The sequence below is a fragment of the Lagenorhynchus albirostris genome, chromosome 13 (assembly GCF_949774975.1).
Source record: "Lagenorhynchus albirostris chromosome 13, mLagAlb1.1, whole genome shotgun sequence".
NCBI lineage: Eukaryota > Metazoa > Chordata > Mammalia > Artiodactyla > Delphinidae > Lagenorhynchus > Lagenorhynchus albirostris.
Genome location: NC_083107.1, coordinates 44,003,275 through 44,031,273, shown reverse-complemented (window position 1 = coordinate 44,031,273; position 27,999 = coordinate 44,003,275). Strand labels below are relative to the sequence as shown.

Sequence of the window (27,999 nt, the reverse complement as noted above, 5' to 3'; positions counted from 1 at the left end):
CAGTGGAGGGAAGGTGCAGAAAGGTGAGCACAAAATCAGTCAAAGGCATACCCTTGCTGTTGCTAAGGCCTAGGTCTGGCAGGACGTGGTAGGGGACCTGTGTGGGAGTATTTCCAAGAGCAAAGGTTAACCAGATTGGAACCCAACGGGCCTGGGTATCTCCACTGGCTCCCTTGTCTGGAGAAGTCTAGCCCTATGGGCTCCTTCATCCCATAAGTAGTACTGCAGTGGATTTGGCCAGAGGTCCTCTTTGATAATCTCAGCAATCCTGTCAGAGTCTGGAAGGCTGTGGTCTGAAAACCAGGCAAAGAAGCTGCACATGAGGTCTTGGTTCCTAGGAAGAAAGGCCTGGGGTTCATGGCCCGGGTGCCACATGATCAGAGTGGAAAGAAACACCACGTGCCCCGAGGATCTGACCTCGTATTCCTTCACAATCCAGTTGTTTCTTCGAAAGAAGAATTATGGGTTTCTTCGAAAGAAGAACTTGAACTTGCACCCCATCCTAGGATGTCTGAGTTCCTTCACCTTATAATTCGCTACGTACCTGAACATCTCTGCACCTCTGCCTCTAATCAGGGCAGATAGCTGTGGGTGGTTCCGAACGGTAGTGACTCAGAAGCCCAGGATGTACCTCCACTGTAGGTAGTGTTGACACATGCGCCCAAAATTGCGCCCGAACTGGAGGAAGGCCCGGTCAGCCTGAGGGTGTGCAGTTCCAGCTGGATGGCTTCCAGGGGATTCAGGTGGAGACCCTCACTCTGGGCCGGGGCCTTGCCTCATCCTTCACCTCATTTACCCCTCTGTGCTTCTCCACCACTTCCATTTCCTCAGCCACTAGCTTTTCCTCCACTTCAACCCTCTCCTCCTCGTCCACTGCTTCTGAGAAGATGGTGCCCCTTTCAGTCCTCGCTTCCGCGGCCTTTGCCCCAGTCATCATCAGCTCAGACTCCGACCGCTCTGTGCCACAGGTTTCTAGGGCCTTCTCCCCACCAGTTTCACGCTGAAAGCCATTTTTCAGGCTGCTGTCTGCTGCCGCAGAGGCAGAGGCTGCTTTCACACCCTCCCCGGGTGGCACGACCTCCTCCCGCCCTGCTTCGGTCGCGACCCCCAGCGACTGGGATCTGGGGAGTAGGCCCGCAGCCCGTGGGGCCCTGGGGGTGCGCCCCCCTCCACCGGAAGCTGGGGCGGTGGGAGTGCTTTGATCTCCAAGCTGCCCTCACTCGTCTCCACCATCACCTGCATCATCTTGCTTTCTTCTAGAAGCTTCTGGCACTGCTGTGGGTCCAGGTCGCCCAGGACATGGTCGGGAGTAGTGAGGTTGCGGGTTTGGGGGAGAGGGATCCCCTGGGCCCCATTAGGGTCGCTTATGTTGGTAGCAGCCTGACCAGCTGTTTGTTGGCATCTGTTTTCCTAATCAAAGACTTACTCATGCAAACCAGCCTATTGCGCAGCCCACCCTTCAATTTCCCGATACTCACCTCTCAGTCTCTAGGCACCTGCTCTCGGTCTCATAGAGTCTATTCTTGTGGCTTCTGCCATCCTTTTTATTCGGATTATTCTGGTGTATGTGTGATGGTGTTACACAGTGGTTTTAATTTGCATTTACCCAGTGTCTAAGAAATTGGGAAGCTTTTCATGTGGTTTTGATTTTGCCATTTGGATATTCTCTTTTTGTGAAGTATCCGAGTCTTCTCCCCATTGCGTGTTCTATATTTTTCATGTTGATTTGTAGGAATGCATTATACGTGCTAGACACGAGTCCTTTTTCAGATCTGTGTATTGCAAATATCCTCTCCCTCCGTGAGTTGCTTTTTCACTATCTTAATGATGCCTTTTAGTGAACAAAAGTTTTGAATCTTCATATATTCCAATTTATCATTTTCCCCTTTAGATTAGTGCTTTTTGTGTCCTGTTTAAGAAATCTTGCCTTTCTAACATCGTTCACATTTATATCTGCAATCCATTTGGAGTTGCTTTTTGTGAATGGTGTGAGGGGAGTCAAGATTCATTTTTCCTCCCATGTGATTATCTGATTGACCAAGCAGTATTTATTGAAGAGACCATCCTTTCCCCATGCATAGGTTTTTAGATGTTTCCATTAAAAGTGACGTATGTCACTGGCCGGAGCTAGTCAGATGGCCTTGCCTAGCTTCAAGGGGTCAGGGAAATATAATCCTCCCCTGAGATTGGAAGGTGAAGGAAACTGGAAATATTGGTGAGCACTGTATCGCTTACTCATCACAGACTGTAACTTGAGTAGTGTGCACAAGACCAGTAGAGTTAAGCCAAAGAAAGTAGAGAAGAGGTAATGATGAATAGAAGAGGAGAAATTAATGAAAGACAATAGAGAGTATCAAGCAAAGATTAATAATAAAAGGAGAGAGAATAAACAATATTTGGAAGGAAAAATACAGTCACAGTAGTGATTTAAGGAAATATAAGAGGACATGTTGGGCAGACTTGTGCCAGTACATTTTCTTTTCTTTTTTTAAAAACTTTCTATTGGAGTAGAGTTGATTTACAATGTTGTGTTATTTCAGGTGTACAGCAAAGTGAATCAGTTATATATATATATATATATATATCTCCACTTTTTAGATTATTTTGCCATATAGGCCATTACAGAGTATTGAGTACAGTTCCCTGTGCTATACAGCAGGTTCTTATTAGTTATCTACTATTTTATATATAGTAGTGTGTATATGTCAGTCCCAATGCTGGTACATTTTCAAACTTGGATGAAATATATGAATTCATGGAAATGTATAACTCATCAACACTGAAATGCAGTGAAAGGCCTAAATAGACATAGAAATAATAAATAGAATCAAGAATTTAAAAAGAATCTTTCTACAAAGTTAGCATGAGGCTAAATGATTTTGAGACAGATACTACCTAACCTTCAAGGAACATATAATCTATTTCTTTTCTTTATTAAACATTCAACAAATATTTACTGTGTGCCTGTAGCATGCCTACGACTGTTCTAGGCCCTTAGGATACATTGTTAAACAGAACAAAGATCTCTTCCCTCTTGGAGTTTCTGGCAGAGGAGAAAGACAATAAATAATAATGATAAAAAGTAAACAAAACATATTAGAAAGTGATAAGTGCTATGGATAAAACAATAGGTAGAGGTGAGTAAGGGGATTGAGAGTCCTGGGGGTAGGGAGTGGGGAGCAGATTGTAGTTTTAAATAGGGTAAGCAGAGGAAACTTCATTGAAAAGATAAAATTTTGGCAAAGATTCAAATAAGATGAGGGATTTAGCTAAGTGGATATTCTGAAGAAGAGCATTCTAGGAAGGGAGAAGAGCTAAGCAGAGGCCCTAGGACAGGAGCATGCTTAGGGTGTTCAAGGAATAAAAAGGAGATCAGTGTGACTGGAACAAGGTGAGTGAGAGAGGCCAATATCTTACATGATATTGTAAGAAGTTTGGCTTTTATTCGTAGTGAAATGGGAAACCACTACAGGATTTTGAACAGAGGACTCAAAATGTGATTCATGTTTTGCATGGATCACTCTGGCTCCTGGGTGAAGAATAGACTGTGTGGGGCCGGTGGTAGATGTAGGGAGATCTTTTAGGAGTCTATCAAAGTAATACAGGTGAAAGATGATATTTCTTAGACTAGGTGGTAGCAGTGGAGGTGGACAGTGGTTACAGTATGATGGTAGAGCCAGCATGATTTCATGGTGAATTGGATGCGGGGTATAAGAGAAGGAAAGAAGTCAAGGATGACTCTGTGGATTTTGACCTGAGCAGCTGATAGGATGGAGTTGCCAGAAGCAGAGATAGGGAAGGTTATGAGAGAGCAGACCTTTGCAGGAAAAATCAGAAGTTTGCTTTTGGACATGTTAAGTTTGAGATGACTGTTGGACAACAGAGTTGAGATACCTAGTGGGTATTAGGAGTTTGGAGCACAGGAGAGGTCTGGGATGGGGATACATATTTGGAAATAATCAGCATACATGATATTTAAAGCTGTAGTTAGAGCTTGCTGAAATCACCAAGGATGTGAGCAGCTAGATCAAGCCCTGAGGCCTCCAAAATTACAAGGTCAGGGAGAAGAGGAAGAACCAGTAAGAGACTAAGGAGAGACCAGTGAAGTAGGAGGGAATCTGAAAATGTGCAGTACGCTGAAAGCCAAATGTATAAAGGAAAGTGTTCAACTGTGTGACGTGGTGCTGATAGGCCAGGTAAAATGAGAGTTGACCAATGGATTTTACAACATAAGTGATGGAGGTCAGAACAGGTTTTAAAGGGAATGGGAGGAAGGAAATTGGAGACAGTGAATATTGATAATTCTGTTGAGGAATTTGCCAAAAAGGGAAATAAGTGGAGTCATCACTTGACAAGACCACTTTTAGAGGAGTGGTAGGGTGACAGCTTGACTGTAATGGGTTTTAAGAGAAAATCCATAAGGGAGAAAGTGAAAATAGCAAGTATATATGACTCTTGCCATTTTGCTCCAAAGAAATGGGATGGTGGCTGGTGGGGAGAGTGGGTCAAAGAAAACGTCTTTAAAATGGGAGAAAAAGAAGTATATGTGCATGTTGTTGCGAATGATTCAGCAGGGGGCAAAAATTAATAATGTAGGAGAGAGAAAGGAGAATCATTGGAGGGATGTCCTTGAATAGGTGAAAGCAGATGGAATCTAGTGCCTATGTAGGGGGGAAGGAGTCAGCCTTTAATAGGAGCATGACAAGTTCACCTATGGGAACCAGAAGGCAAAGTATGAGGGTGTAGTTGCTGGTTGGTGGGTAGAAGTGATGATGGAGTCTATGAAATTCTCTTCTCTTTGCTTCAGTGTTCTCGGTAAAGGAGAAAGCAAGATTCAACTCAAGTGAGAAAGAGAGAATGAGGCAGTGAGAGTCTGGGGAGAGAGGGGTAGGAAATAGTTTTCTAGAGAATCAAAGAGTGACTGGATTACGACATATGGTATGATTGTCACACAGCATTAAGATCATGAATTTGAAGTGAGGCACATCGGCATGGTTGTGAATTTCTCTTCAGCCACATTCATTTACAGGTGCAGCATGAGTAAGCAGAGTTGGATTTAGTCAGAGCTGAAGCAAGAAGGGCAAGAGAATGATTATAATCTTGATCTTAGAATCTAAGCTAAAGGAGTAAAGGACGTATAGGGATGGGGGACAGTGAAAAGGTGGCCTGATCAATGGATTGGAAGACCCAGGGAATTGAAGGGTCCCTGGGTTTAAGTACCAGAGTGAGCTAGAAGGATGAGAGATAGTGGTCTGAGAGTGGACTGCAGGGAATTGGTTAGAACCCTACTCCTCCATCCAACTTGGGCTCCAATGAGGCATATTGAGGACGAGGTCATTGCAGGGGAGGAGGTTAGTGTACCAGGAGGCCTGGGTGGGAAGGATCACCTGTGTGTATATTGAAATCACTGAAAGATAAGATGAGAAAGAAGTGAGAATAAGCCAGGAGCTAAAATCCTTGAGAAATGAGGGAGAAATGACATGAGAATAGCAAGAATGCAGGGTATTAGGTGATTTAAACTGATGCCAGGAGATTTAAAGCTGGGTCTGTATTCTAGGGCCAAAGTTAATTACATAACACCACCTCCTTTGGCTAAATTAGTCAAAAGGCAGACAAGTTTAGAATTTGATATTACTTAATGTCACAGAGCCTGTATTTTATTATTTTTTTCTTTCTCAAAGTGTGCAGAAGAAAGTCACACATATGTTAGCTGATCAAAAACAAGGAATGTATATGTTTTTGAAAATTGGAAAGTGAGTAGTGATAACACTTTTTGAGTTCAGTGCGAAATGTTATTCTCTTTTGGGGTCTTTCATTCTGCTTGTGCCCTAGAGTATGGACTTAGAAACTACTGAGAAGAACAAAATACGATTTTAACTTCGGGCTTGAAACATTCTGGCTATAAAAGTGTTTTAAGGGGAGTAAGGAGAGCTAATACAAAATCTCAGAAATATCTAGTCAACCAGAGGCAGAAAGAGGGAAGGGGGAGGGAGAGAAAGAGAAAGAAAAAGGAAAGAAAAGAAGAAATATGAGTAAAGAAAGAAGATGGCTTTGGGGGAAGAGTACAGTTTAGCCACAAATCTGCACATCACAGAATTGTGAACGTTTAAATTCTCTGGGAAACAGAAACAGCACGATGTTTTAAAAGCTAAACTTAATATAAGATGAATGAAGAGAGCCTGTGAATTGTATAGTTTTATTTTTCTTTGACTCCTCAAATATCATTCAGTTCTTACTTGTTTTGAAAGGAATCTCTCATTCTTGGCCTAAATTCTTTAAACAAGTGTGTTTGTTTGGTGACTTAGCATACAGAAATATTGTTCTTTGGGCTAGGCCACCCAGTTTAGAAAGCTGAGGGCCTCTGTACTTAAGACTCAAAAGAATGTTGGTAGACAAGAGAAGGAGATGTACACTTTGTTAATTTCCTCTGTTTCCCATAGACCATTAAGCTGTGTTTGCAAAGGAAATGGTAAAAAAGAAGCTTTGAGTGATTAACCAAGCAGCTTTATAGCTGCAGTCATCTCTATTGCCTCTTAGAAATAGCATATATATATAGAAGTAGGGAGAAAATATTTGAGTTACCAGGGTGTGGGTAATGAGTTACTCTGGGAAAGTTAATAATTATGATTTAATCATTTTCTACCACTACAGTACTCAGAGAGAGCAAATATACATTATTGTGCCTAATAAAACTGTTAAGAGGCTGAGGTCTGTGTAGGGTGGGGGGTAGAGCCAGGTGACAGGAGTGACCAAATCAGCCAGGGATACACGGAGCCATCACAAAAATTCAAAATATAGGTCAAAACACTAAGTAAAATGTTTGTAATATCTAAATGTTAAACATACATAATCATTCTACCCTAATTGAGATAAAATTAATTTTTAAAAATAATGAAATTGATACTGTAGCAAATGAATAAAATTCAGTTAATCATGAAAAATCGAAATAATATTATTGGATCTTTTAAAAAATAGTGTGATCTTAAAAAACAGAGTTCATTGATGGTGTCATCATTGCAGTATGAGCATAGTTTGGGGTCAGAAATTTCCAGCAGCTTTAAAAACTCAGGCTCTACATTAGTAGCAGAATGGTGAACAGAGTTTTGCTCTAATTCTTAGTATTTTCTTCTTAGCTGTCATTTTAAAATAATTTCCCTTTTTGATCTTTTTTTCTTTAGAAACAGGAATATTTTTATGTTTTAGCACATTACACCCTCACTGCACCCTATGAACTAGCAGGTAGGAAAACTGAGGCACAGAAATAATAAGTAATTTGCTCATGGACACATAGAAAATCGCAAAGTCAAGAAATGAACCCAGATAATCAGACTCCGAAGCTCTTCCTGTTAAACACTGCAGGGTACACTCTGAGCCTTTCTCAGCCTCAATTCTCTCGTCTATAAAATATGGTCTATAATTCTTATTTCTCATGGTGGTTGCAACAATTAAATAAGATGTGGAGCTTGGGCAGGGGAGATGTTCTTTATCTGCTTCTGTATTGCTGTCTTTATCTGTTTCTGTATTGTTTGATTTGTTATAATGAGCATGAATTATTCATGTATTTTTAATCAAGAAAAAAAATGTTAAGGCCTATAAGAGTGTCTGGCACAGAGAGGCACCCAATAAAGTCATTATTATGTCTGAGAGCAAAGTCAGAGTTTCCATTTGAATCAACAGGGATTTGTCATCTCTGGAAGCTTGGGTGCAAAGGGAAGAAATAAGATAGGGGAACAGCTAGAAGAGAATCCAGGGTAGAGGTTTTTACTTGCCAGTGAGAGGGGCTTGTTCATCTTAAAGTGAGGGTGGGAACCATTGAGAGGGAGAGCGCACTGGTTTAGGCAAGTGGGAATTAACCAATGGAGCAAAATTCCAAGGAATTTGGGGTTGGGGGAGTCCTAGAACTTTGGATGAATTAACTTATTTTGCAGAAGATTAACAGTGACTTGTTAGTCAATAAGGCCCATTTTCTAAGGTAACAAAAAATATCTATCATTTTGGAAAATGAGAAAGGAATTAAAAGAACTCTGGTTTTCTTTACTTATCTGCCTGGTTCTGGGGGATATGAGAATAGGTTTTCTGAAGAGGAGCCATCAGTTTATTTTTCCATTTGTGGATTACAATGGTAAAACGATTGTTGGCAAAAGAACATCTTTTCAAGCGGCTTCCCTTGGTGTAGGTCAGAGGGGCAACAAGAGGAGTTATTTCTGCAGCTGGAAAAAAGGTTCAGAGCTGTCTTCCTGGAGACAGCTCCCATTTCAGAGTCTAAAATAGATTTGAATTACTGTGCTATAGGGGAATCGGGGCCTATTCATTCTAAGCACATCTGTTGGTAACTGTTGAAATTCAAATAAATTCAAATAAAGTCCAAGTAATGCTCGTTTTACACTTATCGATTTCAAGGAGTGTTAAAAAACACATATACAGAAAACCTACACTCCAGTCACTGACACTGCCTAAGACACAACATGGAAAGCCTTGATTTTCTGCCAACCATAGTTCCTTTGAACCTGAGCCACCACATTTTAATTCCTTTAAAATGCTCCTTCCTCCCTACCTGAACTTTTCAACTGAGATTCATTTTCATTTCAAAAGTTTAAATATGAACTATATCAAACAGTTCTGTAGTTTGATTTTGATCATTCCATAGCCTTCAGTAGTGAAATGAGGAGGTTAGACTATTAAACTCACAAAGCCAGGATTGAATAAATGCATTTTTCTCTTTGTCTCCTCTCCAGTTTTAGTAAATAAAAAATTTCAGTTAGGTGCTGTGATTAAGGAAACTTGGTATATCTATTTATTTATATATGACTCCAGTCCATAAAGGATTCAAGGCATCTTTAAGCAGGCAAACACAGGACAGAAGAATAAGGGAAATTCCTTTTTTTCAATTAAGCCATGACTCTCTTATAAGGAAATTTGATCTATCAAATGTATAGAAAGAAATAGAACCATTTTAAGGTTGTGAGTTTTAATTTTTTTTCTTAATAGTTAAAATTTTGAATAGCGTTTCAAGTACCATATTTATGTCATTACCTTGGAGTTTACAGTGTAACAAGTAGATACCACACCAAGTACATTACATGAATTATCTCCTTTAGTTTAAACCTCATAATTACCCTATGAAGTAGTATTATTTCCATCTTATAGATAAAAGTATCCAAGGCCTACAAATAAATAATTTGCCCAAAGTCACATAACGAGTCAGGATTCAAATCCATGTCTGTTATTCTGAGTTATTAACTCCTAATCTAAATTATGCCTTATACATGGGAGGCGGTGAAAGAGAAGATCAAAGACCATAAAAGTAAATAGAAATATATTAGAAATTACAGAAAAGAAATTTACATGTAAAAGGAGACATTTGTCTAAATCCAGGCAAACTTTTACAGAAAGTATTATGGTAAAAATAAAGCATCAGGAAGGAAGAAGACAAACATGGTACCAACAGCCCAGAACAGGGCTCCACAGACAAAGGTGTGGCAAAATCACACACTCAGTTCTCAAGGTGTGTGCTTGCCTTCTCCAGTGCCTTTGGGAAATGGGAGTGCTCTCTGTAAGGTTCTGGAGGGTGAAAGATCCTTACTCTAGGAAACTTCATAACTTACCAGCTGACACTAATATTTCTGGTTTCTTCTAACTCTTTGCTTTCATCTGTATGTTGAAAAATACAATCAATATTAGAGTCTGTTGTTTAATAACTAGTATTGTTCAACTGCTAGTATAGCGGTTTCCTGCTTCCTTCCCAATCTTATTTACAGAAAAAATATCATCCATGATTCCACTATTCTTTGTCAATAGTGATTTTCATTTTTGCCTTTTTTTGATGTGCATAAGTAGAATTATTATTTGGCTCCCTTCCACCATTAAATAATAACATTTTTTCAGTTTTCATAATTATAATTCTGAGGGCTATATAATAGTCTACTGAATTGATATAGTGTAATTATATTGGGCATTTTTTTGTTTGTTTCCAGTATTTTGCTATTATAAATATCCTTCCAAGAACTGATTAATGTATATAATTGTATTTCTTCATAAGTGAATTGTATGTTTATATCCTTTGACCATTTATCTCTTGAGGTTTTAAAATTTGTGAAAATTTGAGTTAGTTCTTTACATAGTATATATACACTACTTTTCTACCATGATCAATACAAATGTTTCCCAATTATGTTTCCCTTCTTTTAATTTTGTTAGTTGTTTATGTTACAACCATTTTTTTACTTGATGTTTTTGAGCTATTTATTTTTTCCTTTGTGATTTTCATTAGTGCCCTGAGCTTTACAAAGATACTATCCCTCTAAAGATTTCATTAATATTTGATTTTTTTTTCTCATAGTTTTGCTAAGAATTAAAGCAAATATTTACTCTTTAATCCACTAGAGGCTTATTCTGGTAATGTGGTATAAGAGCTGATCTAAATCACTTTTTGTTTTGTTTTGTGTTTGTTCACCAGTTACCCTGGCAATTATTAGAGTTTAATTAGGCAATTATTAAATAGAATTAGGCAGTTATTAAATAAATATTATTTTCCTTAATTTTATGATAGTTATATATTACATTTATTTCTATATGTCCCACACTTCTGTATTTTAATCATTTAATTAATATACTTTGTTTTAGGGTTTCCTGGGAACTAGATCAGCATCATAACTTGTGGTTTCTTTGTTAGTGTAGAATTTTAATATTTAACAAATAGTAAATTTTACTTGGTGAAATTCATTTTCCTATATGATAACTGTATATATCTCAATTTGTTCATCTTGTTTTATATATTCTAATACACCTTTATAGTTTTATTTACATATAGCTCATAAGTCTTTATAATTTTCTTTATAACTGTCATGGACAATTCTGTTAAGTTTATCCATCCCCTCTTTTTTTTTTTTTTTGAATGGAATTTCTTTCCTTTGTATTACGTTATTGAGCTGGTGGTTACCAGGATAAAGAAAGCCCCTAATTATCGTAAATTCATTATAAACCCGGTCACTTTGATAAACTCATGGGCTAATAAATTTAAACAGATTTCTTAGGATTTTTATACATGCAATGCTTTCTGCAAATAATCACAGTTTTCCCTCTCCCTTTAGTGTATCATTCTATTGGCACAAAGCGAATACCCACTAAATGGCAGTTGCCCTTTGTGTATTAAAAAGAATATTAGGTGAGTCAGGAAACTTGAATCCTACTGTCAGCTCCTCAACTAAGAAAGCCATCTATAAAGCACCTTCTGTGGGTCAGGCACCATGCTAGGCACTTTACATAGTCCATCTTGCCTAAGGCTTAGAGTAAGCCTACAGAGTATATATACTATTAAATATCATAGGTAAGGGAACTGATAGGTAAGTTTAGCAGGTATAGAAGCCAAGGCTGGCCCATGCTAGGCCCCCAGTAGCAATAAAAAATGGAACACGGAAGTGTCTAACTGTGGCAGTCTGTGCGTGAAAGGCCATGGGCCGATGACTCTGGAGTCCTTGACCTTCCTGCTTCTGGGTCACGCAGTAAACGTGAGTGAAAGCAGTCCTGAAGGAAGTCTGTGTTCCCCTTCTCACCAGCCTTTCAACCCAGATCAGCCTTTTGAGGTCTGGCTTAGCTCAGTGGGTTAAGTAATTTGTCCAAGATTACCAGTGAGTGATGGGTAAGTGGCTTGCTCCACAGCCAGTGGTCTTGCAGTGTGGTTTGGGCAGGTCATTTCACCTCTCTGCTATAATTCCCTCATCTGTATGATGAAAGAGTCAGATAAATAATCCAGTTCTGACAGGCAGACTGTTGGTGAATACACCTTATACACTTCTTCAAGACTGCAAATTCCTCAGAGACTATACTTTCCACGTTCTTGAATCACTCATATTACTTTGCACATAACAAATGCTCAATGAATATTTGTTGATGCAGAATGAATGAATGAATTGATCAATCAATTGAAGAAAATAGTCTTAATGTTTTTCTTTTCTTTTTAAAAAAAAAATATTTATTTATTTATTTAATTTGGCTGCACTGGATCTTAGTTGCGGCATGCGGAACCTAGTACCCCCGACCAGGGATTGAACCCAGGCCCCCTGCCTTGGGAGCACAGAGTCTTACCCACTGGACCACCAGGAAGTCCCTCTTGATGCTTTTCTCACAAGAGATTTTCAATGCTAGAACACAGGATCCTGCAGGGGCCCCTAAAATCTCATTTCACATTTCAACTGTGGAATCTTTTATAAAGATAGCATTTGTCATAAGCCTTTTTATAAGAAGATGCTTAGCAGGGGTCAGCTTGTTTTCATCTGAAAAGAATAAAGAATTGAGGTTAGGAAAGCAGGAAGCCTAGAAAGGAGCCAGGTTTGGAGCTGTGGTAGGTAGACTTTCCTCTAACAAAGCTGTTTCGGCTGTTTTTATCTTTGTGCTGCTGTTCTAGCAACACTATGACAAAACTGTGACTATTCAAACTTAGTAAAACTAGAGCCTGTCCAAAATCAATTCTGAGTAAATGATGAACTGTGGGGAGCATACCTTAACACCTCTGTTTGGGCATGCTGTAGAAAACTACCAAATCTTATATCCTGTCTATAATTTAAACACACAATGTTTTAAATGCACCCTTAGAAGATCTAATAAAATTACTTGCATATTATTTAATAGTGTGTTCTCTTTTTATGCCAAAAAAATCCAAAGGAAGCTACCCAGCCCTCAGGAGGCATAGAATCTGTGGATTTTGTAATTACTGATTTTGAACTTAAAATCTCATTGAAGTCACTAGTTAATATTTCTAAATCTTTATATCTGAAAACTTCTGAGCATATATCCCAACAACCTTCCTGCCCCCTCCGCCATCCCCAGCCAAAGGGGGGAGGGAGGGAAGACCCGTACTGCCAATAGTTACAAAGGTTATTTCTGGAATAAAAACAAGGATTTGCAGCATGCACGAGTGTCTGGTTTTGTCTCTTGAGCTTTACAAAGACCAGCATCATATTGAGACTATAAAATTATTGTTCTCTGAAACTAAAAGAAAAATCTAGGAAAATTAAGCATTTTTGTTGAAAATTACTGAAATGTCAAATTTTTTAAACTAAGTTGTTATATAAAAGGAAGCATACGGAGGAAAAGCTATAAGGAGTCAAACTGTTTTTTATGAGCCACAGTATTTGCAGGAAAAGAAAACATGACAGAGACCACACCAGTTTCTCTAACATGGATACAAAGGAGAATCACGTCATCAAAGCAGCAGGTTTGTGCTGCCACAGTAAAGATCATCGGTGGCGCTTTCCATATCCTTTAACTAAACCAAAATACCTGCATTCAGTTGCAACCTGAGAAACAGGCAATAAAGTCACAAATGTCTTTACTTTAAAAAAATATTTTTACGACTTTGTAATAGTGTTTAGTTTTATTGTCCCAGAACAGGAAAAGGAAAACATCATGTTGATTAAATTTTGGTAATAACTTACTCATTATGGGCATAATTTTTACATCGTCAATGTTATTTCAGTTTGCAAGAAGAGGTACAGGGCTCGGTTACAGAAAATATCATGGCAACCTGAACTGAGATGGTTCTGAATTCTCTAGACTGTTTCAGCTTTCCTAATATTAAAGTTCTATGCAAGGTAAGGTATGAAAGAAGAAAAAAAACCTCATCTAAACAAGCTTGCTCTTAATAAATACACTAATAAAGTTTATTTTGACCTTGAGTTAAAATGATCCAGCTCTACTGGATGACTCTGATGGGGCTGCTCTTTTGTATTTACTCAAGTTAAATTTCAGATAAGCCCTTGAATTGTGTGAGCTCAACTATATTCTCTAAAAGAGAGCCAGACTAATGTGAACCTGAATCCAAGTGTACTTTTCCAGTAACATCTGACTAGTTGGATCTCATCTGTCGTGTTATCTCACTATGTCACACTCCTAACCACAGGAAACTGAGGACTAGCTCTCACTAGGAGAAACTGATAGCTCTCAGAGTGTGGAGCAGCTTTGTAGGTATTTAACAATCCTCCTCCTAAGGAATACCAAGCCCTGAGAAATGATTAAGCAGATTTATAGAATCTAACATATTAAGCGAAATCCATTTAGGAGAATTTGGAATGTCAGCATGTGCTGTCTTATGATGAACAACCAAGCCCTGCCTGGTTTGCCTAATAGAGTATTTATAAGGAAAAAGTAAGTTCCAGTTTAATGTGATTTCTTATTAGTTAATATTTAGTCAAACAATAAAATGCAACATTAAGCATATCCCTAACTATATTTAGTATAGTAGTTTACACAGCAATTGCTATGGGTTCTATATTTATGTATCATACATCTTTTTCTGGAAAAAAAATTGAAGCTGGCTTAAATAGCTTACATGTTTGCCCTTTCTATCGTTAGGAGAAATTCCTTTAAAGAAATTATAAATGCCCTAGGTATACTCTTTTTAATATTTACTCCCTCTAATCATCCTCTGTGTGCACCTTGATTATTCATTCAGAAATACAGCTAGGTTCTCATCTTTTCAGAAAAAAATCCACATCCTTAGCAAGCTGTACAAGACCCTTCACCATCTAGCCATGGCCCCGGTAATCCGTTTTCATCTGTAAGAATCTCCCACTCACGATGTCTGGTGTCTCCATGTTGTTAGTTCGGATATTTCAGCCACTATTTTCCTTTGTTAATAACACCTCATAAATATGTTAGTCTAACAGTTTTCAATATTATAAAACTTATTTACACACGGGGGAAAATCACTTCTTGCATTACCACATTGGAGTTACTAAACCATTGAAAAGACTTATACCATTGGTAAAATATTACGTAGTATTTAACTCTGGATGTCATTACCTCCCAGCAAGAGAAATTGCCAATAAAATTTCAACATTCATTGTAATGACTTTGACTTCGATCACAAAAGCCAAGTTTTATATTTCGACCTGTGTTCAGATTGTTCTTTCCCATAGGGAAGAGAAAAAGAAGAAATGTTTTATTCCCTTAGGCATCTTTCAAACTCAGTCATAATCTTTTATTAATTTAAAATTGATACATATTTATTGAAGAATTTTGAAAATAATTTGAAAACAAGCAAAGAAAAAAACGAAAGAAAGGAAACTACCCATATTTCGGGAGATACCCACTATTACCACTTTTTATGTCTTTCAAATATTTTTCTGTCAGTATATTTTTTTTTACAAAACTGAGGTCATACTATATACTGCAAAACTATACTGTTTTGCAACTTGCTTTTAAAAAACTTAATACCATATATGTTTTAAATTTTTATTTATTTATTTTTCGGCTGCGTTGGGTCTGTGTTGCTGCACACGGGCTTTCTCTAGTTGTGGCGAGCAGGGGCTACTCTTCGTTGTGGTGCGCGGGTTTCTCATTGCGGTGGCTTCTCTTGTTGTGGAGCATGGGCTCTAGGCGCGCAGGCTTTGGTAGTTGTGGCACATGGGCTCAGTAGTTGTGGCGGCTCACGGGCTTAGTTGCTCCATGGCATGTGGGATCTTCCCGGAACAGGGCTCAAACCCGTGTCCCCTGCATTGGCAGGCGGATTCTTAACCACTGTGCCACCAGAGCAGTCCCTAGAAAACTTAATACCATATTAAAAATTTCTTTATTGGTAAAAATTCATCTTCATAATTTTAACAGCTATCATTCCTTTATCTGGAAACACAGTAACTTATTTAACCAGTTCCCAATTATTGGACATTTAAATTGCCTGAACTATTTTCCTGTTACATACAATACAATGTACATCCTTGAGGCAAAATCTTTATGTACATCCTCAATGATACTTTAGGATAAATTTTTAGGAGTAGAATCACTGTCTCATTTTTAAAAATAATTTTTATTGTAGTATAGTTGATTTACAATGTTGTGTTAGTTTCTGCTCTACAGCAAAGTGAATAAGTTATACATATACATATATCTACTCTTTTTAAGATTCTTGTCCCATATAGGTTATTACAGAGAATTGAGTAGAGTTCCCTGTTCTATACAGTAGGTCCTTATTAGTTATATATTTTATATATAGTAGTGTATATATATCAATCCCAGTCTCCCAGTTTATCCCCCCTTTCCCCCCATAACCATAAGTCTGTTTTCTACATCTGTGACTCTATTTCTGTTTTGTAAATAAGTTCATTTGTAGCATAATTTTTTAGATTCCACATGTAAGCGATGTCATATGGTATTTGTCTTTCTCTGTCTGACTTACTTCACTCAGTATGACAATCTCTAGGTCCATCTGTGTGCTGCAAATGGCATTATTTCATTCTTTTTTATGGTTGAGTAATATTCCATTGTATATATGTACCACATCTTCTTTATCCATTTCTCTGCTGATTGACATTTAGGTTGCTTCCATGTCTTGGCTATTGTAAATAGTGCCGCAATGAACATTGGAGTGCATGTATCTTTTCAAATTATGGTTTTCTCCGGATATATGCCCAGGAGTGGTATTGCTGGGTCATATAGTATTTCTATATTTAGTTTTATTTTTATTATTTTTTTTTGCGGTACGTGGGCCTCTCAGTGTTGTGGCCTCTCCCATTGCGGACGCTCAGGCTCAGCGGCCATGGCTCATGCGCCCAGCCGCTCCACGGCATGTGGGATCCTCCCGGGCACAAACCCGCGTCCCCCGCATCGGCAGGCAGACTCTCAACCACTGCGCCACCAGGGAAGCCCTATATTTAGTTTTTTAAGGAACCTCCATACTATTCTCCATAATGGTTGTACCAATTTACATTTCCACCAACATTGTAGGAGTGTTCCCTTTTCTCCACATCTTCTCCAGCATTTATTGTTTATAGATTTTTTGATGATGGCCAATCTGACCAGTGTGAGACTGAATCACATTTTATTTATCTAATTAGGCAATGCATGATAGATGTACAAAAATTCAAAAGGAACAATAGGATATTCAGTGAAAAATAAGCCTTCCTCCTTGCCTTTCCTCCAGATATTCTTCTCCCTCCTGGAAGGCAGCTACTTTTAGTAGTTTTCATTTATTTTTGCAGAAATATTTCACGCATTTATACGCTTTTACACGCTTTTACATATAAATCCTTCAGTGTACATATTAAGAAATTGGTAAAATGGTTTCAATAGTGATATTTGCTTTATAATTTTATATGCTAGATAATCATAGGCACAAAACTTTCTACAATAAAGCAACATTGAGTTATTTCAGTTCTGTATTATCCCTTAATTTAGATTATACTTTTATATAATAATATGTCATTTATCAACTACCGTTAGTATTTTTATCTTCATGGTACACTTGTAAAACTTATTATAGAAGGTTTCAAACACACCTGAAAGTAGAATAATACAATGAAGCCCCAAGTGTCCAACTAGTATGCACATTTTAAGTCTTTTAATAAACAGTGCCAAGTTTTTCTCTATAAAAGTTTTTTACCGATTTATGCTCCTATCTACATGAGATTTATATTATCTTCATTTTTGTACTGTTGAATTTTACAGCTGCTGCATCCAATGTTATAGGTATATGTTTTTAAGTAAGAGTAACTCGGTGGCAGGGATGGAAAGTGATAGGAAAAATAAGGCATAGTAACTTTTGTTGCAATAGGACAATAGCTTTAATCTAGCACAGTAATGCCAGTCAACTTAGTGTCGCTTCCTGGTTCAGTGTGTTTGGAAGAATGATGAGAACAGATGCAGGATCTGTGGGGAAAAGTGCTAGGATTGATTAACAATGTCTACTACAGGGAAAGCGGGGAGGACTGTTGGCACTCGAGTCATATAGTTTGCTGATTCTGCTTTAGCTTATGAGCACAGCAGCATGCTTTTGTATCATTCTTTTGCTTAGTAGCCATAAAACCCAATTTGGCTTATTAAAAGATGATGAGACATTTCTGTGTACCTACAGATTCCCCAATGCCTGCTGTCATATTGACAGGTTTTCTTAAAAATAAGTTGCTCTTTTTTTTTTTTTGGCTGCGTTGGGTCCTTGTTGCTGCACGTGGGCTTTCTCTAGTTGTGGCGAGCAGGGGCTACTCTTCGTTGTGGTGCACGGCTCTCTCATTGCGGTGGCTTCTCTTGTTGTGGAGCATGGGCTCTAGGCGCGTGGGCTTCAGTAGTTGTGGTGCGTGGGCTTCAGTAGTTGTGGCGCATAGGCTCAGTAGTTGTGGCTCACGAGTTGCTCCGTGGCATGTGGGATCTTCCCGGACCAGAGATCGAACCCTGCATTGGCAGGCGGATTCTCAACCACTGCACCACCAGGGAAGCCCCATACGTTGCTCTTTTGAAATGAACTCAGTGATGTTGGAACACACGTAAAGAGCACGCTGCTGCACCATCATTAGGGGAGCAAGTGCAGGGGTTGTATTGTTAGAAGCAGGAAAGGATGACATTTGTCCAGTCACACAGCTTTACCTGGCTCCAAGCAGGAGCATGGATTTGTTGAAGTCTGTGGTGTGGTTTGTGGTCATGGAACAGAGAAGCTAACTGACCCACAGTGAATCAAACCCCAAATCTTATCATTTTAAATTCCATGTTCCCATTTACTGAGCTAACCAGCCACAACAAGAGTAAACTAAAAACCAACATAAAGTATATCAAGTATTTGAGAACTGCTTTTTCATAAACCAACGGATTGGTAAATCTGGAAGGCATCTTGGAGATCATTTAGATCAGGCTTTGGCAAACTACATCCCAAGGGCCAAATACAGCCCACTGCCTGTTTTTGTAATTAGAGTTGTATTGTAATATAGCCAGGTCCGTCGGTTTACATATTGTCTGTGGCTGCTTTTGCACTACAACAGCAGAGCTGAATAGTTGTGACAGACTATACTGACCACAAAGCCTGAAATATTTATTATCTAGCCCTTTATAGAAAAAAATTGGCAACCTCTTATTTAAACCAAACTTTTCGTTTTAGAGATGTGGAGATTGGGAATCAAGTAGGTAACTTGAGAAAACAGCTGGCAGAATTCCCCAAATCCCCAACATCAGGATCCAGAGCTATCATCTCTTAAGATTTTGGTAAGATAGAGAGCATTTTTACATCTTCTGGAAGCCCTACTCTACCTTCTTAGGCAGGGCGTCACTCCCTTCTCCACTGCCTTTCAGGCTTACGCAATGAAGACAATGAGAACGCCCTCCTCTACTCATACAACACCTCACACGTTCCTTAATCATTGCATTTATCGTGCGGAATTGTAATCATTTGCTTTTCCCACTAAATTCTGAGTTCGTCGGAGGCAGGGACCATGCCATATTTGTCTTTGTAGCCCAGGTTACAGAATAGATATCTAATAACTATGTGCTCAGTGGCTGGCATTTGCCACTTCATCTTCTGTGGCTATTTTAAGGTAAACTTCAACTATTGTGAAGATAAAATGCAAACATTGTGATTTATAATTTTCTATTCCTGACCAACACCCCCCACTGAGATCCATCAATAGGAGATGTCCAGGGCCAAATACTATGGATAGAAGGCAAAAGTCTCAAATATTTTCATTGTATTTGCTAAGAAATGGCCTCAGAGCCCGTCTTGACCTATATTCCTGGCAAACGGACAAGAGGCTGATGTAGATCAAGGGCAATGAGGATGCAAAAGAGATGAAAGATGTTTAGAATCAATGGGACATTATGGTTGATGGACTGTGCACGGATGTTGAGTGTCAGAGACTCTCTAGATTCCGTCAAATTTCAGCATGCAGGAGGAAGAGCACATTGGACGAGGGAGGTGTGAGTGGGAAGGGGGTATAGGGTGTGGGTGGAGGTAGATACGGTACAATCAAGTGGGGAGATTCAGTGGACAGTGGATTATATGAATCTGGAACTTTCATGCTAAGTCTAGGTTTAGATGAAATCATTCAAAGAGTAGATAGAGATGAAGAGAGGAGATTAGGAGCAGAAACCCAGAGATCACCAAAGTAAGGACTGAACACAGTAAGAGGAACTCCCACTGAGAAGGAACCCCTGGAGACGCAGGAGGAAGACAAAAGGTGGTGTCCTAGAAGCCTAGGTGGAGAGGAGAAATGCCAAGTAAAACTATTTTGAGGGGAAAAAAATATATGATGCTTTGGATTTAGTGATTTGGAGGTGTCTGATAACCTTTTGTCTATCCGATCAATCCTTTCACACACTGGCAACTGGAAATATTTTGGAAGGAAAGGAAAACTTTTCTTATATGTCAGTCACTAAAAGTATAAAGCTGGTAGGAAAGATGATTTGCTTTTACACAAATTTGTTCAACAACTACCTTTTCCAGAATATGTGTATCAAATGAGGATTTATACTTCCATTATCTCAGGCTTTTAATAAGTTCTAATAAAAACCCATTTGTGCTGTTCAGATTATACTCTCCCAATGGATGATTTGTCATCATCTGATATTTTATGCTGATTTGAGTACTTTTATATGATGGGCCTAAAATAAAACAAAACCTTCTCAATACATAAAATCATGTCCAAATGGGAGTTGTCTTGAGCTAGAATATCTAAAATCTTTTTTAAAAGGTTAAAAAGCAATGCTTATTTAGTGTATGGTAACAGTCAATAAGTATTTACTGAACGAATGTGTAAATAAATAAATGGTATATTCTCCTATAATTTTTCAACTATATATTGTGGTGATTTTAAAACAAGTCCACAAATCCTTTGACACTCCTCTCACTAAAAGCGGGGTCTAATTCCCATCCCCCTGAATAGGGACCAATTTTACTGACTGGCTTTTAACAGATAGAATGCAGTGGACCTGACCCTGAGAGTCTTCCAAGACTAGGTTAGAATAGACAGCCCTCTTCCGCCTGGCTGGCTCGTTCTCTTGGACCCTGTGACTTTGGGCCCTTGAGCTGACAGACGTGTACGAAGTCTAGCTACCCTGAAGCCACCTATGCTGGAAAGAGCACATAGGCATGGAGAGAGTTGTCTGAGGAGCCTCAGCTGTTCGCAACCCCAGGTGACTGAGTTTTCCCAGGATCACCTGCCACACCTCTGAGTGACTGAGCCGTCCAGTTATTCCATTCCTCAGCCTTCGAGCCACCCTCTGCAGCATGCATGGCAGGGATGAGTTCTCCCCGCTAAGCTCTGTCCACATTGTAGACTTGTAAGCAGGATAAATATTGTTTAAGTCTCTAGGTTTGAGGGTAGCAACCACAGTAATGGGAACATTCCCTAATTAGAACATTGGCTATATGTTGCCATGAGATTCTTATTGCTTGATCGCCATGGAGAACATTATGATCCTTTAACACATTCCCATTCTGGCTAATTCTCTCTGTGGCGAGGGGGCATTCTTGCAGTCACCTACTACTCCAGTAGCCACTGGGTAGAACAGCCTTCACTTCCTTTACCTTTCCTAAATCTAAGGGAAAGTATCAGAAATGTTGCCTTCTAACACAAACACGTAAAATCACCTCTTTCAAAGCAAACTGCCTTAAGATGGGGTTTGTGTACATGATATGATAAGTGATAGGTTTTTCCTTGTCTCTGCCCTAAAAACAAGGACGTACTGGAATATGTTTCAGTATAATCGGAGAGTATCCTCAGGACAGGAACAAAGTAACTGTAAAGAAAACCACAGCCTCATTAACCTGTGTGAGGCAGTGATGTGGTAAGTGAAAAATGGTGGGTGGTATAGAGTTTTTTAAAGGTGATCGATACCACCATTTCAGTGTTTTCTAGGGAAGAAGGTTTTATCATTATATATTTTCTAGGCCACAATATGCCTAAACTGGAGAAAGAACAATCTATTGTAATTCTGTCTCATTAGCGTGCTTCCCCAATTGGAAAATTCTTGTACAGATGGATGATATATTTGACAAATAGAGCACCCAATATAAATGAATACATAGTATTGTATTTTTCTAAATTGATCCCCTATGAATTTGGTTACTATGCATTTGTTCCCCTGAACTTGATCACTTCAGAGAAAGCTTTTAATATCAATTTCCTAGACCACTGAAGACCATTGGCATCTCCACCAATGTAATGATGCCTCATAGCACTCTATAGGAAGCTGCTAGCTAGTTTCTTTCTTTCTTTGATGTAAGTTTAGCTATAGCAGGAAATGGTGTGTGATCAGAAGAGGCTCCCAAACATAAGTCCTCATCTGGATGACTGCCAGATCAAATAGTACTTTCTAGACCCAGTGTCAGGGAGTCTGGTTTCTTCCGCAGCAGGACCCATCTTCTGGCTTTAGCTTCATGGTTATAACTTCTGAGACCTCAGGCCTCTAATTCTATTCAAATGTAAACATACCACTCTGGTGAGTTTAGATTTACATGCCTAGTTTGAATGGCCTCATCTGCAAGTCATTTGGAAAACTAAATATAACAGTCATTTACTATATAAGTAGCTTTCAATTCAAAAGAGGGCGATGTAATTAATTAAACTGCATTCTGATTCTAGTACTACACATTCTTTAATCATTTTATTAATTGCTTCAGAGAAATCAAGCAATTTTAAAATGCAATATTAAAATTATATAGAATTTTACCTTAGAAGAGGGGGAATCATTACATCTGTCAACTTCTTCCATTAAATCCTTTTCTTTCTTCTCCCTTTTAGCCTCTAATCCTTCCCTCTTTCACTTTGTCACCTCCCACTAGACAGGTAACTTGGATATACAGATGATGTCCTTTTATTTGTCTAAGATTAATCCAGCTGTTAATAAATTTGATTTTTTTATGAAAAATACAACAGTTTTAAGTCATCCTACGAGGATACACAATTTAAATTTGTTATCAGGGTGACACCGCTTATGAGCTGAAATGGCCTTCTTACCTCCTATCATGAACCTCCCTATGAACTGAGTCACATGCTTACATTTAAAGATAAAACACCCTCCTAGGGGAAAACAAGAATGGAAAAATAATTTTTTTTTTTAACCCTGGGAAGTTCAAAAAGATAAGCCATTTCCCTGAGACATCTGCATAAAGAAGAGTTTCACTATTTGATTTTCTGTTAGATATTTAAAGGTATTCGGAAAGCCCCCATCTTCAGGGTTAACATGTAAGTGCAGTAAGCTCTGTCACAGACGATCCCTTTAAAACGCAGCCCAACAGTCTTCCATTAACATTTAATTTTTCTGATTTTCCACCTATCAAATCTCCTGCTTGATCAGTGCTGCTTAGCTGCCACTGAGGCAGCTAAGAGGCAGGGTCATTAGCTGCCTCTCCATTCTACCTTTGAACTATTCTTTCGATTCAGTTCCGCACAAATTATTTCAAAGTGACTGTCAGGGAGAGCTTTGTGAGTTCCTCTTTAAAGTCAGTGCAGGCACCTCTCGGCTAGGCTTCCACGAGGCTGGCGGGCCTGGCAGAGCCGAGGCCCCAGCTCCTCCAGCAGCCGCAGCAAAGCGCTGCCCGCGGCGCTCCATCAGCACCACGCTCGCTGGAGGCTGCAGCCGGGTGGGTGCCTGCAGCGCCCACCCCGCGCTCAGCGGAGCATCCAGCCCGAAGCTGCCCTTGCCTGGCGGTGGCGGCTGAGAGTTCTCTGTCCGGTTGTTCAAGGTCCGGGTCAGGACGGCGGCCACGGAGACGGCTGCCCTGTAGATACACGTTTTTGTGACCTCAGAACGATGCGTGTCTCTCTGTAATGGAACAGGTATCTAGCAAAGTCGGTTGTAAAACAAAACTCTATAAATAAATCTCCATATCCCTGTCCAATAATTTCCTTTATAAAAATCAAGGACACAGCATCAAGGAGAAAAAGAAAAAAGCAAAACACAATCCTCACAGCTTTACATGTTTAAACCTCACTTTGTTCCCAACATGACTTAAAGTGATTTGTAAGGCTATGTAAAACTGTAACAAGAGAGTGTACATTTACAAGTGGAAAAGGATAAAAAACAAGGGTGGAGACATAAAATAGAGCCAGGAACTAGGCTTTAAAAAATGTCTGAAATAATGGCCTCTGCTCTGGGCGGGTCACAGTTTGGCTCTAAATTATCTAGTAGCCCTTTGTCAGCTAATGGCATCACCCCAACAATTCAATTTGCTTATGAGCATTTTGGGGGAGGTGGGGAGAGAGGTCAGGGTGAGGGGTGAAAATACAGGCGAGTCTGGCCAACTCCCTTCTCATCTGGCTCCATGTAGGAGTAGATTTTAACATATCAGGAACAGAAAACATCCTAGACCGTGTGTCCTTAAAGCAATCCTCCTCGACTATTGTTCTTCTGAGGCAAGGCGCTTGTAAATACTGGAAGGCATTGAATTCAGAGCAGAGGTAGGCTTGGCCTGCCAAAAACAACCTTCAAGTTGTGTAAAGCTGCTGTGTCTCTCCTCTCCTCCACAGTCAGACAGCTCAAGAGATTGATCTGTTCTTGCTGTCTTCATTTCTTCACTTCCCCCTCACTCCTAAAACCATTCAAATCCGGATTCTACCCCCACCACATCACTGAATCTGATCTTGCAAAGGTCTCCAAAGTGTTCTTCAGTTCATCTTTTATTTGGGTCTCAGGAGCATCTGGAAGTTGACGTCTCTCTCCTTCTTAAAAATATTCTTTGTACTTAGTTTTCCTAATGTTGCAGGAAGGGGAATCCCTTTCAGGGTCCAAGAGTGGGCCCTTGTCTAATACTGGGAAATGAATTGTCTGAGGAGACACACGTGCTGACAAAGCAAGAGACTTTATTGGCAAGGGGCACCTGGGCAGAGAGCAGCAGCGTAAGGGAACCCAGGAGAACTGCTCTGCCACGTGGCTCACAGTCTCAAGTTTTATGGTAATGGGGTTAGTTTCCCAGTTGTCTCTGGCCGATCATCTTGCTTGGCCCATAATTGGTCTGACTCAGGGTCCTTCCTGGTGGCATGCGCATCTCTCAGACAAGATGGGTTCCAGCGAGAAGGATTCTGGGTGGTTGGTAGGATATATTATTGGCTGACGTCTCCTCCCTCCTTTTGGCCCCTCCCAGATTCTCCCAGTTAGTTTTTGGTGACAGCACCACATTCCTTATCAGGACCTCCTGTTGTGAGACAACTCATGCAAGTGGTTATCATCGTGCCTGGCCAAGGCGGACCGTTTCCATCAACAGTTCCCTAACACTAACACCACACTTCGTGGTTATTTCCCTCTTCTCTGGTCATTCCTTCTACCTCTCCTCCATTTGCTTCTCTTTTCCACCTGACCCTTCAATGTTGGCGTTCCTTGGGTTTCTGTTCTAGTGCTGAAAAGAACTCCAGATCTGAGAGAGTTCACGAAAGTATTGCTGTCATACAGAACAGCGAAAATAATACTTCTCATCTTTTGTATCCCATAGTGTAGAGTTTCATGAAGTTCTTGTTAACCGAATAGCAGTGGTAGACGTGGTATGTTGCCTTGCTCAACCTCTGTTCCAAATGCCTTCTGGTGCCTTTCCTTTACTGCAGACTCTGGAGAGCTAGGAGCTACGTTTCTCAGACTCCCTTGCAGCTAGAGTTTCAAATGTGATTTTGGTTTCATCAGTCAGAAGTCCTCGTGTGAAATTTGAATTTGGAACTGAACTGGGTGGGGAGAGAAGCAGCGGGATCTGAGTCAACCGTTTAGCAGGTGAGGATCTAGCAAACATTACAAGGCTCTGGAGCCAACAATTCTGGTAGGGGCTTAATGACTCCTGGACTGCAGTTGGGGTAGTGTGTTCATAAATGCAGTGATTTGGGTGGCAGCCTCCTGACTTCTAGCAGCTCCCTTAACGGGCCTATCAGGAAAAAAAAAATTGTCCAAGGTTTGGACATGGAGATTAGGGGCTGTCTTTCAGGGAAGTGCTGGGTATTGTCTAGTGGAGCTTTATAGAATTTTCAGATGCTACACAAATGTGCACTTGATTGATTTTCTGTTGACCAGGTTATTTTACAACTCTGTAAGGTAGAAAGTTACTTGTAACAAACTACAGAAATGCAAACACTTCTTGTCCATAGAAAAGCAAATTAGTTTTTCTCTAATAGATATACAATTAGCTTTTGCCCTGAAAAAAAGATAATCCCAAACATTACTTTTTCATTGCCCTAGGAGTACACTAATATAGGAGCCACTAGCCACATGTGGCCGTTGAGCACTTTAATGTGGCATGCTTGAATTGAGATGTGTTGTAAGTATAAGATACACACAGATTTCAAAGACTCAATATAAAAGTGTGTAAAATAGCATGTTCATTTTATTTATTGTTTATATAGATTATATCTTAATATTTTGGATATATTGGACTAAATAAAATATTTGTTAAAATTAATTTACGTATTTTTTACTTTTAATGTGGGTCCTAGAAAATGTTTAATTATACATGAGGCTCACATTACAAGGCTGTTGGACAGTGCTGCCTTATAGAATTTTAACCAATTTTGCATCTATTAGCAAGTTGAGTTCAGCATTCCTGATTGTATGCATGAATATATACGTGTAATATATATACGTGTAATATAAATTCTCCTTTGAACCAGATGTAACATCTTCTATGTTCCCTCATTAATTAATGTGTTGAATAGAAATCTTTGACACATGTCATATTGTATTTGCATGAGAATCACAGTTTTAACATTTTATACTTTAGCAGTCAATTCTACAGAGTTGCTCCAACAGGCCCATCCAAATCTGTTCTTCCAGCCCTTCCAGTGATTTTGTAAGGACCTACTTCGCTATATTAAATTCCACTGTAAAATAGCTAAGGTGGTTTTCATTACCTGCTACTGTACCCTGTCTGATACAATAGCTAAAAATTATTGAGTGCTTACTATTCTCTAGATATTGTGTAAAATGCTTTACACAGATTCTCTTGTTTAATCTTCATAACAACTCTCTGGGGTAGGCTATATACTCTCCCTTTTCTTTTACAAATGAGGCACTGACAGTTTAAGAAAGTTGCCCAAGATGACCAGTTAAGAAGTGGTAACTGGATTCACATCCAAGCAGAATGACCCGAAAGTCCACTCCATTACCACTGTGCTGCCAGCATTTATTTTCTTTCTACAAAATGAAACAGAAGAGCGTATCTGTCACTTTGTTGACCTGGAAACTGTGGTGTGGCAGAGAAGCTAGAGGTTTCAATCATGCCTTCACTTCTTCTGCCTTCTCTGCATCCAGGCCCTTGATTCAGATTGGCTGGTTCTCAGAATCTCAGACATAGCTCATGCCTGGGTAGTTCTTCCAGACTCTTCCCCTAGATGAGGAGGTTGAGTGACATGCTATTTCCCACTGCAGCTGAGAAGCAGCTCCACCAAGAACAAGAGGTTTTACTAGTGTAATTGCATTCAAGTGTGTGACTTGGAGGCTCACAGAGCTTGCTAAGCAGGCTGTCCATCATCTTTGGCAAAGGTAGAGAACAATTACGCTATAATAACTGCTTTTAAGGGCCTGCTGGGTGTCAGACATCGCATTAGGCAATTTATATACCTTCTCTTTAATCCTTTCAATAACTCAGTGAAGTGAGTATTATCCTATTTTAAAGATGAGGAATCTGGTCTCAGCTTAATTATGGATATCCTAGGATTCCCTTTATAATCACTGAACTCTTCACTAATCGTGGGCTACATATCTAACAGAAACTTTAGACATTATATCAAAATACATTCAGGGGCTTCCCTGGTGGTGCAGTGGTTGAGAGTCCACCTGCCAATGCAGGGGACACGGGTTCGTGCCCCAGTCTGGGAAGATCCCACATGCCGCGGAGTGGCTGGGCCCATGAGCCATGGCCGCTGAGCCTGTGCGTCCGGAGCCTGTGCTCTGCAACGGGAGAGGCCACAACAGTGAGAGGCCCGCGTACCGCAAAAAAAAAAAAAAAAAGTTCAAATGCTTTTATTGATAATGAAGAAGTATATGATATTATTTGTCCACATGTAACTAAATAAGGAAACTTGCTAAAGAAAGAATAGCAAAAATATTATATGCTATTCTTTCATTATTAATGCTAATTTGAAAGCTTGAAATGAGCAGACAACTCAATATTTTCCAACATGCATCACGTTAGCTTTTAATTCATTAGCTGTCTTTTCCTACTGTTTGCTTTCTTGCTGTGGTCTACATTTTATACTGGTGCTACAGAGCTATGTGAAAGGATTATGCTGCCCCACTTTAGTCCCAGGAAATAGAACTGCTATGAATTATTAA

The 27,999-nt window shown here is 39.5% G+C and overlaps 2 protein-coding genes across 2 annotated transcripts in view; one reads left to right on the top strand and one right to left on the bottom strand.

Moving 5' to 3' along the window:
- Positions 1–27,999, top strand: part of ACYP2 (acylphosphatase 2) — a 175,302-nt gene that overhangs the window by 137,277 nt on the left and 10,026 nt on the right. The window lies entirely within an intron of this gene.
- Positions 127–27,264, bottom strand: TSPYL6 (TSPY like 6). Its single transcript, XM_060169988.1, is given in 6 exon segments — positions 127–710; positions 713–760; positions 763–1,179; positions 1,221–1,410; positions 23,209–23,517; positions 27,223–27,264. Coding segments are annotated over 6 exon segments (1,590 nt in total).